Source organism: Dermochelys coriacea, chromosome 1, assembly GCF_009764565.3.
Source record: "Dermochelys coriacea isolate rDerCor1 chromosome 1, rDerCor1.pri.v4, whole genome shotgun sequence".
Taxonomy (NCBI): domain Eukaryota; kingdom Metazoa; phylum Chordata; order Testudines; family Dermochelyidae; genus Dermochelys; species Dermochelys coriacea.
Window position 1 is genome coordinate 12421285 of NC_050068.2, and position 13723 is coordinate 12435007.

Sequence of the window (13723 nt, forward strand, 5' to 3'; positions counted from 1 at the left end):
AAAGCCACTGAAATGATGAAGAGCCTGGAGGGACTCTCTTCCAAGGAAAAGTTTAGTGTCCAGGAATGATGACTGAGTGAGGGGTGGAGGGCAGGAAATTGATTAGGGTGATTCAAGGAATAAAAGCGAGGAATATTGGGTTACAACTAAAGGAAGATTTAGGCTGAATATTACGGAGGACCTCTTTATGAGGATCAGATTGGGTCATACCTATTTGTGCAGCTGTCTCTCGTGGGAAGCAGCCGACGGGGTTGAGAACGCTCAGCACCTCACACTATAACCCAGCACAAAGGACGCATTCAAGTGGTGCAAGTGCTTTAGGGTGCAAGTTGCATTACTGTATCAATGTCCATTTCCATCATCCATATATATATATGCATTTATAAATGAATGATGTATTGGCAATTTATGCCATGAGCAAAAATAGCAACTAGGTTCATAACTCCCATTGATAGTCAATGGGAGTTAGGTACCTGTCATTTATGCCATTGAAAATCTCTGCCAAGATCACCTTTCTGGTGAGGAGAAAAGTTCCCTGGTTCTTCTAGAACAGCTGCCCTGTCCCAACCCTGCCACCAACCCTGACCCCTACTCTGCAGGGCTGGGCGGCAGCCAGGACCCTGCTGTAAGGAGCCGGGCAGCAGCCCTGACCCAGCCACCAACCTTGACCCTGACCCCCACTGTTTGGGGCCAGACAGCAGGCCCGGCCCTGGACCCCGCCGCCCTTCAGTATACAGTTGGACTGCAGCTGTGTGCTAATTGGACTTCATGCAGCCCATGGGCCGCAAGTTGAGAGCCTCTGTTCTAGAATAGCCGCCGTGTTAGTCTGTATTCGCAAAAAGAAAAGGAGTACCCGTGGCACCTTAGAGACTAACAAATTTATTAGAGCATAAGCTTTCGTGAGCTACAGCTCACTTCATCGCATCCGATGAAGTGAGCTGTAGCTCACGAAAGCTTATGCTCTAATAAATTTGTTAGTCTCTAAGGTGCCATGGGTACTCCTTTTCTTTCTGTTCTAGAAGGAGCAGAACCTAGATTTGTGGTGACCAGCCTTAAGATTGGAAGAATTATGCATCACTGCTTTTGCATAAGCTCAAGTGTAGTAAATATGTTTGTTCCATCAACCCTCTGCTTGTTTTTAGATGTTAATCTTGAATATGTTTGCTACTTTGTGTTAGAAGTGAGATTGTTAACGATGGGCCTATCTGGTATTGTAGGTAATCAACTGGAAGATTTATAGTACCAACAGCTTAGCATTATAGATGCATCTTTCTGGAAAATTACATGATGCTTTATTTACACTTCCTTTTATTGAGACCAAATGAGGCACTGGCGTTCTAAAGCAGCGTCAGGGTGGTACTGTGGAAACAACCAACCCAAGTGCACAGTGGAGACAGGAGTGGTTCATAATCATGGTACTTGGGTCTCCAAATAGCAGGGAAGTAAATGCTCTTGGCAGAGCACCCAGACAGCTGTTTTTCTAATAGTGTGTCCTAACAGCATTGACAAAGACATAATGGTAAAACACTGTCTGCATGTTATAGGAAACGCACTAAAGAAAAACCTCTCTGACCTTGAGTACAACGTGTTGGCTCTTTGTTCTGTCCCCATAGCACATGGTGGATATTTTTGTGCTCTGTGGAAATGCTCTGCCCCAAGGAGGATTTTGTCAGGAATGCTGACTTGCTGATTTATTGTAGGTTCACACTTACAAAACCTTTTAAAGCCAAACTGGAGAGCCAATTTGAAACACCCAACACTTGAGTGGAGGTATGGAGGGGACCTGCTTCTGGTATGAAGCATCCTGATGGGCTGCCAATTTTTAATCACTCAAACAACAGACTGGACTTCTACATAGAGTGCTTCCGCCGATGTGCACGGGCTGAAATTGTGGAAAAGCAGCATCACTTGCCCCCTAACCTCAGACATGCAGAACACAATGCCATCCACAGCCTCAGAAACAACTCTGACATCATAATCAAAAAGGCTGACAAAGGAGGTGCTGTCGTCGTCATGAATAGGTCGGAATATGAACAAGAGGCTGCTAGGCAGCTCTCCAGCACCACTTTCTACAAGCCATTACCCTCTGATCCCACTGAGGGTTACCAAAAGAAACTACAGCATTTGCTCAAGAAACTCCCTGAAAAAGCACAAGAACAAATCTGCACAGACACACCCCTGGAACACCGACTTGGGGTATTCTATCTGCTACCCAAGATCCATAAACCTGGAAATCCTGGACACTCCATCATCTCAGGCATTGGCACCCTGACAGCAGGATTGTCTGGCTATGTAGACTCCTTCCTCAGGCCCTACGCTACCAGCATTCCCAGCTATCTTGGAGACGCCACTGACTTCCTGAGGAAACTACAATCCATCGGTGATCTTCCTGAAAACACCATCCTAGCCACTATGGATGTAGAAGCCCTCTACACCAACATTCCACACAAAGATGGACTACAAGCCGTCGGGAACAGTATCCCCGATAATGTCACGGCTAACCTGGTGGCTGAACTTTGTGACTTTGTCCTCACCCATAACTAGTCCACATTTGGGGACAATGTATACCTTCAAATCAGCGGCACTGCTATGAGTACCCGCATGGCCCCACAATATACCAACATTTTTATGGCTGACTTAGAATAACGCTTCCTCAGCTCTTGTCCCCTAATGCCCCCTACTCTACTTGCACTACATTGATGACATCTTCATCATCTGGACCCATGGAAAAGAAGCCCTTGAGGAATTCCACCATGATTTCAACAATTTCCATCCCACCATCAACCTCAGCCTGGACCAGTCCACACAAGAGATCCACTTCTTGGACACTACGGTGCTAATAAGCCATGGTCACATAAACACCACCCTATACCGGAAACCTACTGACCGCTATTCATACCTACATGCCTCCAGCTTTCATCCAGACCACACCACACAGTCCATTGTCTACAGCCAAGCTCTAAGATACAACTGCATTTGTTCCAACCCCTCAGACAGAGACTAACACCTACAAGATCTCTATCAAGCATTCTTACAACTACAATACCCACCTGCTGAAGTGAAGAAACAGATTGACAGAGCAAGAAGAGTACCCAGAAGTCACCTACTACAGGACAGGCTCAACAAAGAAAATAACAGAATGCCACTAGCCATCACCTTCAGCCCCCAAGTAAAACCTCTCCAACGCATCATCAAGGATCTACAACCTATCCTGAAGGACGACCCATCACTCTCACAGATCTTGGGAGACAGGCCAGTCCTTGCTTACAGACAGCCCCCCAATCTGAAGCAAATACTCACCAGCAACCACACAACAGAACCACTAACCCAGGAACCTATCCTTGCAACAAAGCCCGCTGCCAACTGTGTCCACATATCTATTCAGGGGACACCATCATAGGGCCTAATCACATCAGTCACACCATCAGAGGCTCGTTCAACTGCACATCTACCAATTTGATGTATACTGTCATGTGTCAGCAATGCCCCTCTGCCATGTACATTGGTCAAATTAGACAGTCTCTACGTAAAAGAATAAATGGACACAAATCAGACGTCAAGAATTTATAACATTCAAAAATCAGTTGGAGAACACTTCAATCTCTCTGGTGACTCGATTACAGACCTAAAAGTGGCAATACTTCAACAAAAAAAACTTCAAAAACACACTCCTACGAGAGACTGCTGAATTGGAATTAATTTGCAAACTGGATACAATTAACTTAGGCTTGAATAGAGACTGGGAGTGGATGGGTCGTTACACAAAGTAAAATTATTTCCCCATGTTTATCCCTCCCCCCGCGCACTGTTCCTCAGACGTTCTTGTCAACTGATGGAAATGGCCCAACTTGATTATCGCTACAAAACTCCCCCCTCTCCCCCCCACTCTCCTGCTGGTAATAGCTCACCTTAAGTGATCACTCTGTTTACAGTGTGTTTGGTAACACCCATTGTTTCATGTTCTCTCTATATATAAATCTCCCCACTGTATTTTCCACTGAATGCATCTGATGAAGTGAGCTGTAGCTCGTGAAAGCTTATGCTCAAATAAATTTGTTAGTCTCTAAGGTGCCACAAGTACTCCTTTTCTTTTTGCGAATACAGACTAACATGGCTGCTACTCTGAAACCTGTCATTGTAGTTTATTATATCCCAGAAAGGCTGGGCATTATGGTAGCAACGGGAAATTTACCATGAAAATATAATTATCACACGTCTCGCCAGTCATATGTAAGCAGCTTTCCACACCATTATGAAGCTGTGATCCATTCCCCGAAGAGCTCATGTATCACTGAGTTCTTTCAGCCTCTGTCTGACCGTCTCAGCACCAGGTAGTTAACAGCCAAAAAGTGTTAACAGAGAGAACACTGACTGCTGCTCACAAACAAGCCCTTGAGTGAGAAACAGTGAGAGGTATGTACGTGCAGGGAAGACTGTACATCCCACTCTGAGATGCTCCATCTTGATCTGAGCAGCTACTTTCTACCAAGGGTTATGGTTTATTGGAGAACCTTCTAGCCAGCTGTGGTGTTCTGGCTCATCCATTCCTCCTCCCTACCTGGAAAGTAAGGCATGTGATCTGTAATAAGCTGCAGAAAACAAATAGCCTTTTTGCACAGTGGAAGAATTAAGTGAACAGAAAAGAACAAAGGTCTCAAAATGTTCAAACGTGGGTGCCTAAAGTCAGGCATCCAACTACACATGGTAATAGGGAAATATGGCCTGTTATTCATAGGGGTCTGATCATCTTCAGCTCCCGCTGACTTCAGTGAAAGGAGAAGATCCACAGTACTTCTGAAATCAGGCAACATTTATTCAGTTCTCTATCCTTAGGCATCAAATTTAAAACTTGGCTGGAGTGATATAAAGGATTGTAACCAGAGACGTCGACTTCATCTATGTATCGCCATCACCGATGTAACTAATGAATCCCATCTAGAGTCTGTCATCCAATTGAGACCTTAAAACAATAATAAAAATCTCTTGTCTCGCTATTAAATATCTAATAGTATGTTTTGTAAGTTTTGCTTGGTCTCCTTGGCCAAAATGTTTCTTCCCTTATTGCTGCATTCTTTTTTACCTCCTTCCGTCCTCAGGGTGGCTGTACCAGTAGTGCTGAATATGTATAGTCAATTAAATCTATTGGAATCCTTTGGTATTATTATTAGAAGCTGATTCAAAGCTAAGACATTTCATCTGTCTATTAGGTCAGTGTCTCACTTCTTATATGGTTTATTTGGCTGAAGTTTGTGGTAAGTCTCAGAAGCCATGTGGGAGATCATATTGTGATGCTGTATCAAACCTGCTGCAATTCAAAGGGTTTAACTCCCGCACAAGCTTTGTGATCCATAATTCAAGGGAGTATTTTATGACCTTGAGTAAGCACAAATCCCTTTCCCTCTAGTGAAGCAAGACTTGAAAAGGATCCTTTAACAAAGGGTCTCTAAGGGTTTGTTGTTTGGGTCTAAAAACTCCTAAACCTTTCCTGTTTTGTATTAGACAAAACAAAGTCCAGAGGTGTGAGAAATACCCGGCTTTGTACAAAAGGCTTCAGATCCCTGGGGCTGACTTGCATGAGGCCAATTTCCTGCACACTCTGCAAATGTAAACGTAACTCTTTATTTAGGGAATGGGTGTTTTTATTTTGAAATCTTTTTGCCGTTTAAAACCTGGTTTTAACAATGTCACTCCTGAAATGGATCCCATAACAAGTAAAACATGAGGCAGAAAGAGCATTAGATGCAGGGAATTCCAACAGAAGCCTTTGAAGAGAAATGGTTTGCCGCTCTTTTGGTAGTAGTCATTTTTTGGGTGGGCTGTAAGTATCAAGAATGTTAGTGATTATCTGTGTAGGGACCCACTGACTCTCAATCATTCTCTCTACCCAAGGTACTGTAGTATCTGAAAACCACACAATTTTAAAAATACATTTATCCTCCCGTCATCCCTGTGATGTAGTGCAGTACTACTGCACTGATGGGGAACGGAGACATGGAAAGATTGAGTGCCTTGCCCAAGGCAACCCAAGAAGTCTGTGGCAGAACATAAGATTGCTGAGGGTGCCCTGAGTCCCAGTCTAGTACCCTAACCACTGGACCACCCTTCCTCTGTCCAAATAATCACTATATTGCCCATCCTTCCGCAGTCTTGTCTGTTTAGAATGTAAACTGTATTTTTTTCTCTGTTTGTATAATGCCCAGCACAACATTTGTCCTGAGTGGGGCCTTGGGCATTTTTGAGATATAAACAATACATATGGATCCATGAAACTGTGAACTACCCAAATCTGACTTACACAGAAGAAAAACTCCGTCTTCCGGATCTTGTTCTGTCACCATGTCAAGGCCGGTTATAATTGCTTACCAACAAAGTGGTACTTGGTACAAAATACCAAGAAATTCCCTTCCTATCTAACCCTTCCCGTGTATCATTATAAGCAAGAGCCAAGTCCTTCAGTACAGCTGAGTGAATAATGCTGGGAATGTTCTGTAACTACTCTATTGAATTTTAAAATGAACTGAGTTTATTTGCACCCCCTTTGTTCATTTCCCCAAAAATATTTGAGTCATCCAGGAAGTTTGAAGCAAACTTGGCTAGCGGCAACAAAAGGTGTCTTGCATGCACAGCCAATCAGAGGACAGAAACAATGTTGTTTGACTTATCTGACCCATTATAGCAAAGCAGCTCGGTTCACATTTAGAATATTCACAACAAATCCATAGAACAAAAAAATGCAGAAGGATATTAATTTGGATAATAAACTTAAGGAAGTTGCAATTGGCTTGTGAATGTTCTCTGTGGAAAACAGACTACATTTGCTGAGCAAGTAATGCACTGCAAACCATTTGCTCCATTCTCTGCTTCAGCAATCACTGAGAGGTAGATTTTGGACTAATCGTTGCAAGTGATCATTAAATCAATCTCCATTGTCAAGAACTAATTTTCCAAGCGCTCTGCATAGAGGATTCCAATTGACATTCAAAGGAGTCTTGATCCTGATAGGGGGGGCTTGCGTGATCAGGCCTTAGAATGAAAACATTACTGTCATCTTTCCCTCAGGTTGACTTTCCTATAACTTGGTTCTCTTAAGAAACCAGTTATACCAGATGGCAATAAAGCAAGGGTTTTTTAAAGAAAATCTGCCTGTTAACATTGGACTAAGGGAGAAACTTATTCCTAGTAGTGATATAAATATTTCCATCTGGAAGTGATTCATCTCTGTTTTACAGTTTTTGCTGGAGAATTAAAAAAAATACAAAAACTTAAAACAAACCCCTTATACTCCAAGTGGATGACTTTGTTATGGCAGTGGCTAGCTCCCTTGGGCACATCTCTGCTAAATATGTCACTGTTTGCTTTGCATTTCCTACTTTTCTAGGGAGAAGAGAGGTTGGTGGGAGTGAAATGTATTCCACTTGGATAAGCCCAGTGCTCCTTTACAAAGGATCCTCTTCAAAGCTCACAGCTCTGGTTTTAAAATCACTTTGCAAGCATGAAGCGGCTGGGCAGAGAGAAGTGCTTTCCCAGCAATAGTGAGCAGACCTCTGGGAATAAACAAAAGCTGGTCTAAAGGGAGTGTGTTTTGATTTATGAAGGTCCCTGTCTCTCTTGTGTTCTCTTGGATGCTCTGCAGAGTTGTGTGTGAAGGCGTTGTCAATTTAAGAGCCATAATAAAGCCAGCACTAAATGACACTTCCCTATGCCCAGGCATGGGGAATAGTGAAGTGGTATACAAATTGGTGGGGGAAGAGGCCTTGTGAAAAATGAAGAATCAACAGTTGTAGATAAAGGAGAGATCGAGTCTGAATTCTAATGATTGTATTTGTTTATCTGTATTGTGGTGGTACCCAGAGGCTCCAGTCAGGAGCAGTACTCCATTGTTACTTATTTATATTCCTGTAGCCCCTAGGAGCCCTGGGACCAGAACCCCATTTTGCCAGGCACTGTATAAGCACAGAGCAACAAGACAGTCCCAGCTCCAAGGAGCTCACAGTCTAAATATGAGATAAGGGATAACCAATGGATACGGATGCGGGAGTACAAGGGAACGGTGAGACAATAACAACATGACAGGCAGTGGTTTCAGCTAGATCTTGCACGCACTCACACACATGCAGTGGAAGGGGCAGTCCTTGCCCTGGAGAGCTTAGAGTAGCTTGAAATTAGAACAACAAATGAGTGTTGTGCACACACAAGAAGAAAAGGGAGCTAGAGAGGCTAAGAGTAACGGCTAAGGAGGTCACGTGATCTACATAGACCAGCTATTGTGCAGCTTCGTAACACTTCAAGTTATATGTCATTGGAATTACAAGAAATTCTACCTTTAGAGCCTGATCCTCCACTGTTGTCATTCGGCACAGTGCTGTTGGCTTCAGTGGAGCTTGATGGTTTATTCCAGCTGAGGATCTAGTGCATAGTGGGCACCATTTTAAACATTTAGGATTCATCACCCCAGGTTCCTGCTGTAGACTTGGTATCTTCCTTAGCAGGAGATCCCACAGGATCGCAGTCACCGCAGAGTAGCAAATAGTGAATTTTGATGGTACTGGCTATACAACCTCCATTCCTGGAGCTGAGTTGTGAAATGCTTGTTCCTCGGAATGTCCAGCATTAGCACTAGAGCTGAGTGTGGGGACAAACCTAGGTTTCCTGAAGCTGGTGAATCTGGGTTGTGTTTTAAGTGAGCCTGAGCTGATTTGTGGTTCCGAGTTGAATTTTTTTGAGAAACCAATGGCTTTGCAGGGTGTTCAGCCAGCAACCACACAAAACATGGCTTCTACAGAGTTTTTTGCTTTGAGTTTTCTGGTTCCTTAAAAGTGAAACTGAACGCTGCAAGCCCCAGAGGAACTGAAACAAAACTCTGCAAAAACCTCTCCGTGGCTTGAAACTGCATTTTCACCCAGCACTGGTTCTGTCTAAGCACAGATGCTGGGATTTTCAAAGGTGTCTAAGAGGGTCAGGTTCCCAACTTTCACTGAATTTCAGTCGATATTCCAGCTTTAAACTGCAGTCCTCACCAGGGTGTCTGTGTCAGCCTGGCCCAAATACACTATATCTGATTTGCTGCTCAGTACAACCTATAGACAGCCAGTATTGTATGACCAGGTGACAAATCAAGACAGTGTCCCAAAGAAACAGTTTCCTTAGTAAGCTTTGATCTCAGTCATTTTACAGGTGTGGGTATTATTAGAGGCCAAATGACTAATGTCCAGGTGAAAGTTTCAAGCAGTTTCAAAATGGCCGACACATCCTCTTCTGTGCGTGTGCTCTAGGGCCTCTCAGACCAGAGGACCCAAAAGAGCTATATATAAAGCACTCCTTTTCTTTTTGCGGATACAGACTAACACGGCTGCTACTCTGAAACCTGTTTTTGTGAAAAGTGTTCACCTGGACAGACTGTTTTTGTTTTTTATAATTTTTCTGTGTGAGCTCTTTCAAGAGCACAGTGATTGTCTGACTTCTCCCACGTAGTTGTTGCTGCGGCATTTGATGCACTGAATGAGATACGCTACATGTTGTGATAGGCATGTGTAGGACTCAAGGATCTTGAAAGGTGTGTTATGGGGGGGGTGTTATTCATCATTATAGCAGTAGAGAGATGTCTGCAGGTTTTGCATCTGTTGCTCTGTCAGGGTCTGTTGGTGTGTCCTGATCTGTGCGGAGCTTGCTTCGGATGATGAGCTTGGCATCACTGGGAGGGTATTTGAAGGCCAAAAGAGGGGATTCAGGAAAGATTTCTTTCAGGATGGGGTCCTCATCTCGTAAAGGTTGTAATTGTTTGATGCTACCTCATATGGGTTCCAATGTGGGGTGATAGATGACAATGAGGAGTGTGCAGTCGGAGGGGATTTTATTTCTGTATTGAAGCAGGTTCTCCCAGAGTATTTGGGTGACCCACTCCATGATGTGACCTACTTCTCTGGTAGAGTGTCCTTGTTTAGTGAAGGTGGTTTTAAGTGTGTGGAGATGTGTATCCCAGACTTTTTCTTCTGAGCATATTCTGTGGTATTTGAGTGCCTAGCTGTAGATAATAAATTTCTTAGTGTGTCTAGGGTGGTTACTGGATCTGTGTAGGGAAGTGTGGTGATCCATGGGCTTCCCTTGTGGAATTTGATTGTGATGTCCCAGAAGCTGATGCTGTTGTGGGAGTGTTAATTTAGAGAGAGTGTGATGGATGGGTGGTGGCTGTTACGGTGTGGGGGATGAGCTTGGTTGTGGCCTGGAGGAAAATGGTCTTTTGGAGGGTGGTTTCCCTTTGGTCCTGATGTTCCTTCAGTCAGAGTGCCATGGCAATATATGATGGGTCTGCCTAGGTTCCCCTGTGTATCTTGGGAAGTTTGTAGAAGGTCCCTGGGGTGGGTTCAGGAGGTTATAGAGATTCTCTTAGAGTTGTTTGGGGAAGGATTTGATGATATCTTTAAATTCCTGGGTGGATTATGGTGTAGGGTATTCTTTCAGTTCTTTGTAATAGATGGTATCAGAATTGCTGGTGGGCTTATCATGAGTAAGGCTGCAAGTCTGTCATGGAGGTCAAGGATTCTGTGACTTTCCAGGACCTTTTTGACTTCTGCAGTGGCTGGTGCGGCTGGCCCCAAGGCTATCTGAGCAGGTGGGGCAGCCTCCGGACCGGATGCACCAGCCACTGCTGGAGCGGCCCCGGGGGCCACTGGAACAGCAACGGTCCCGGAGGTGCCCCTGGAGCAGCAACGGTGTCTCTAGGTTCCACACTGCCCCGCCCCACCAGCAGCTATGTGCCCCCCTCAACCCCTGGGGTTCCCAGAGTAGCTAAGATTTGGTCAGGGGTATTTATAGTACAAGTCATGGGCAGGTCATGGTCTGTGAATATTTGCTTATTGCCTGTGACTTGTCCATGCCTTTTACTAAAAATACCTATGACTAACTCTTAGCCTTAGTCATGATTGAGGACTACAATGGTGCCTCCTTTGTCTGCTGATTTGATCATTAACTGATAGGTGGATTTTTTTTTGCTTGTGACTGTTGGTGCGACATGGTAGCTGTGGGTGATGTCTTCATTGTGAAAATTCCTTGAGGTGGAGTCGGTGTACGAATGTTTCCAGTTCTCCACGTCAGACGTTCGGTCCCTTGGAGAGTATAGCTAATTCAGTTCCCGGTGGGGTTGTCTTGATAGGTTGATGATATTGGGGTGTTGTGTAGTGTCCATGTGGATGGGTCCTGGTGTCATGGTTTCTCCCAGAAGTTAAACTTGATAATAACAACCACCAGCATGGTGATCTGTGGAATCTGTGCTGTGGGGTTAGTCTAATTTGTTTTTTTTTCCCCCAATGTTCCATAGACAGATCCTCAGAGAAGCTTCACTGCTTAACATGGAAATATTTAGCAACTTGTTTATAATCACTGTGAATATGATTTCTTATTTGCCTTTTGATGCTGCAGTTGAGTTTATATTTCTAGTCACTCCTACTGTGCTTAGCTCAGTGAGAGAAGAACAATGACTGGACAGAAAAAACATCTGTCAGAATCCACATTTTTCTTCGAGTGCTGGTCCTCATGTACCTGAGTCGAACAAATAGTGTCCAAAAAGAAAAGGAGGACTTGTGGCACCTTTGAGACTAACAAATGTATTTGAGCATAAGCTTTCATGAGCTACAGCTCACTTCATCGGATGCATTCAGTGGAAAATACAGTAGGGAGATTTATATACACAGAGAACATGAAACAATGGGTGTTATCATGCGCACTAAGGAGAATGCATCTGATGAAGTGAGCTGTAGCTCACGAAAGCTTATGCTCAAATACATTTGTTAGTCTCTAAGGTGCCAAAAGTCCTCCTTTTCTTTTTGCGAATACAGACTAACACGGCTGCTACTCTGAAAGTAGTGTCCACTGGCCCACACATGCTCTGGACCAATAGTATAAGAGGCTGTGCGGGCCAACAGCTCTCCAGTTCCTTCTTATTGCCATATGGCCTGAGTTGGAATCCCAATGTCCACAGATTTTCTCTTTGATCTCCTGTAAATAGCTATTGATAATAGTTTCATAGTTTTATAATTTTTATATTAGCATATTTAGAATTTTATAGTATCGTTCGTATAGCTTGTTTTTTTCCTGTTCTGGTCAGAAGCCTTTTAAGTAGGCTTGAAAAAGAGGATGTGAGGCCTGTGTTCACAATAGCTCCTAACTCAGACATTGTGTCCATACACAAGCCTTGCATTTCTCTCTTAAGATACCCCATGCAGGGCTGAGCTCAGACTTGGTCTGTGCAGGTGCTAGCCTGTTGTTTCTGTGTGAGTGACTGTAGCCTGTGAAAGAGACTGTCAAGTGATGCTCAGTGGAAACAGGATGAGCTTGCTTTGTTCATTTTAATGAAACCCGAACTACTTGGTAAGACATGAGAAGCTATGCAAGAGCAGGGAGTGCTTTAGCAAAGGGTAACCAATATGTTTGCGCTGGCTGACCAAGATCTTTGCTTGAATGCTGCCCCCTTCTGGCAGCTTTGGACATTGCACTTGTATTGGAAATAGTTATTTTTATCTTGACCTCATGTGACTCGTGGTGAGAGTTGTGGGTGTTCCCCTTTCCTCGTCTGTTGGACTAGTCTGTCTTTGATTGGAAACTTTTCTAGGCAGACATTGTGGCTTACTCTTATTTTTGTAAAACAGCATGTACATTGATGGAAACCTCTTCAAGCCAAAGCATGTGGCAGCACCCCTACTTCCAGCACCCATGAATAGCTGTGACTGAGGGGTACCAACTCCATGTAACCAGCCAGCCTTTATGGGCACACCAACAAACACTCTGCAGGCCATCAGTCCTCTATAAACCACAATTTGAGAACCAATGCAGCTGACCAGTACACGTTACCAAACCTTTTAAACAGCGTATGACAACAAATCCAGAGCTCACTGGGACTTTGGTGCACATCATGATCATTCAGTATAGATCTCCCAGTGAACTGGCCCCTACCCACTGAGTAAAGGAGAATCTCTGTTAGCAGCGAGCAGATTTAAACCATGATGCTGGGCAGATTTAGTTTCATCTGTGAAGGGCCGTAGTCATTACACGTCCTACCCCAAGCCAGTGTGTTCCAGTAACATAACATGATTCTCCGTGAGTACATTGTATGAAGTCTTGTAATTTTTTTTTAGTAATGTTGCTTTGTTATCTCTCTCCAACCTTTTAATGATCTCCTGTAAGTATTTCGATGTATTTGTTGTGTTGTTGCTGCAGCGTCGTGTGTGGCTGACCGAAAGGGGGATTTATAAACATTGCTACTTTATTAATAAACTTTTTCACTGCTTCTTTCCTAGCTGGCGCCAGAAAACACTCTGATGTCCTTCCAAAAAGCAGTGGAGCAGAAAATACATGGAGTGCAAGCTGACATAGCGATAAGGCAAGTCTGTGTAACTGTTTGCTTCAAGTGTAATGATTTTCTTTAGGGACCGGTCCAACTCAAATCCCTAGATCTGCTTTGTTTTAGTTCCAGATCTGAATTTTGCCACTTAAGTTTTCCACTGTGGCATCCTCTGAGAAGGGCCTCTTGGAGAATGTGCTCGTATCTTCTCATATGCTGCTATTTATAAAGTATGTATGTTAGTCATTTGGCTGGCACAATGATTAAGGATTAAATTATAAAGGAAACCAGACTTTCTACTAATCTTCATATCACGACAGGGTGCCATCTTGTAGATAGTTTGCTTTATTATGATGAAATAAGGTAATGTGGGGCTGGTTTGCCTTAGTC

General features: G+C 43.7%; 1 protein-coding gene across 5 annotated transcripts in view; it reads left to right on the forward strand.

Moving 5' to 3' along the window:
• GDPD5 (glycerophosphodiester phosphodiesterase domain containing 5) overlaps positions 1–13723 on the forward strand; it is a 340687-nt gene that overhangs the window by 285299 nt on the left and 41665 nt on the right. For all 5 annotated transcript variants that reach the window (XM_038387649.2, XM_038387648.2, XM_043504050.1 and 2 more), the window contains one exon: positions 13290–13372. In XM_038387649.2, coding sequence (XP_038243577.1) covers positions 13290–13372 — 83 coding nt within the window. The remainder of the gene's footprint in view (positions 1–13289; positions 13373–13723) is intronic.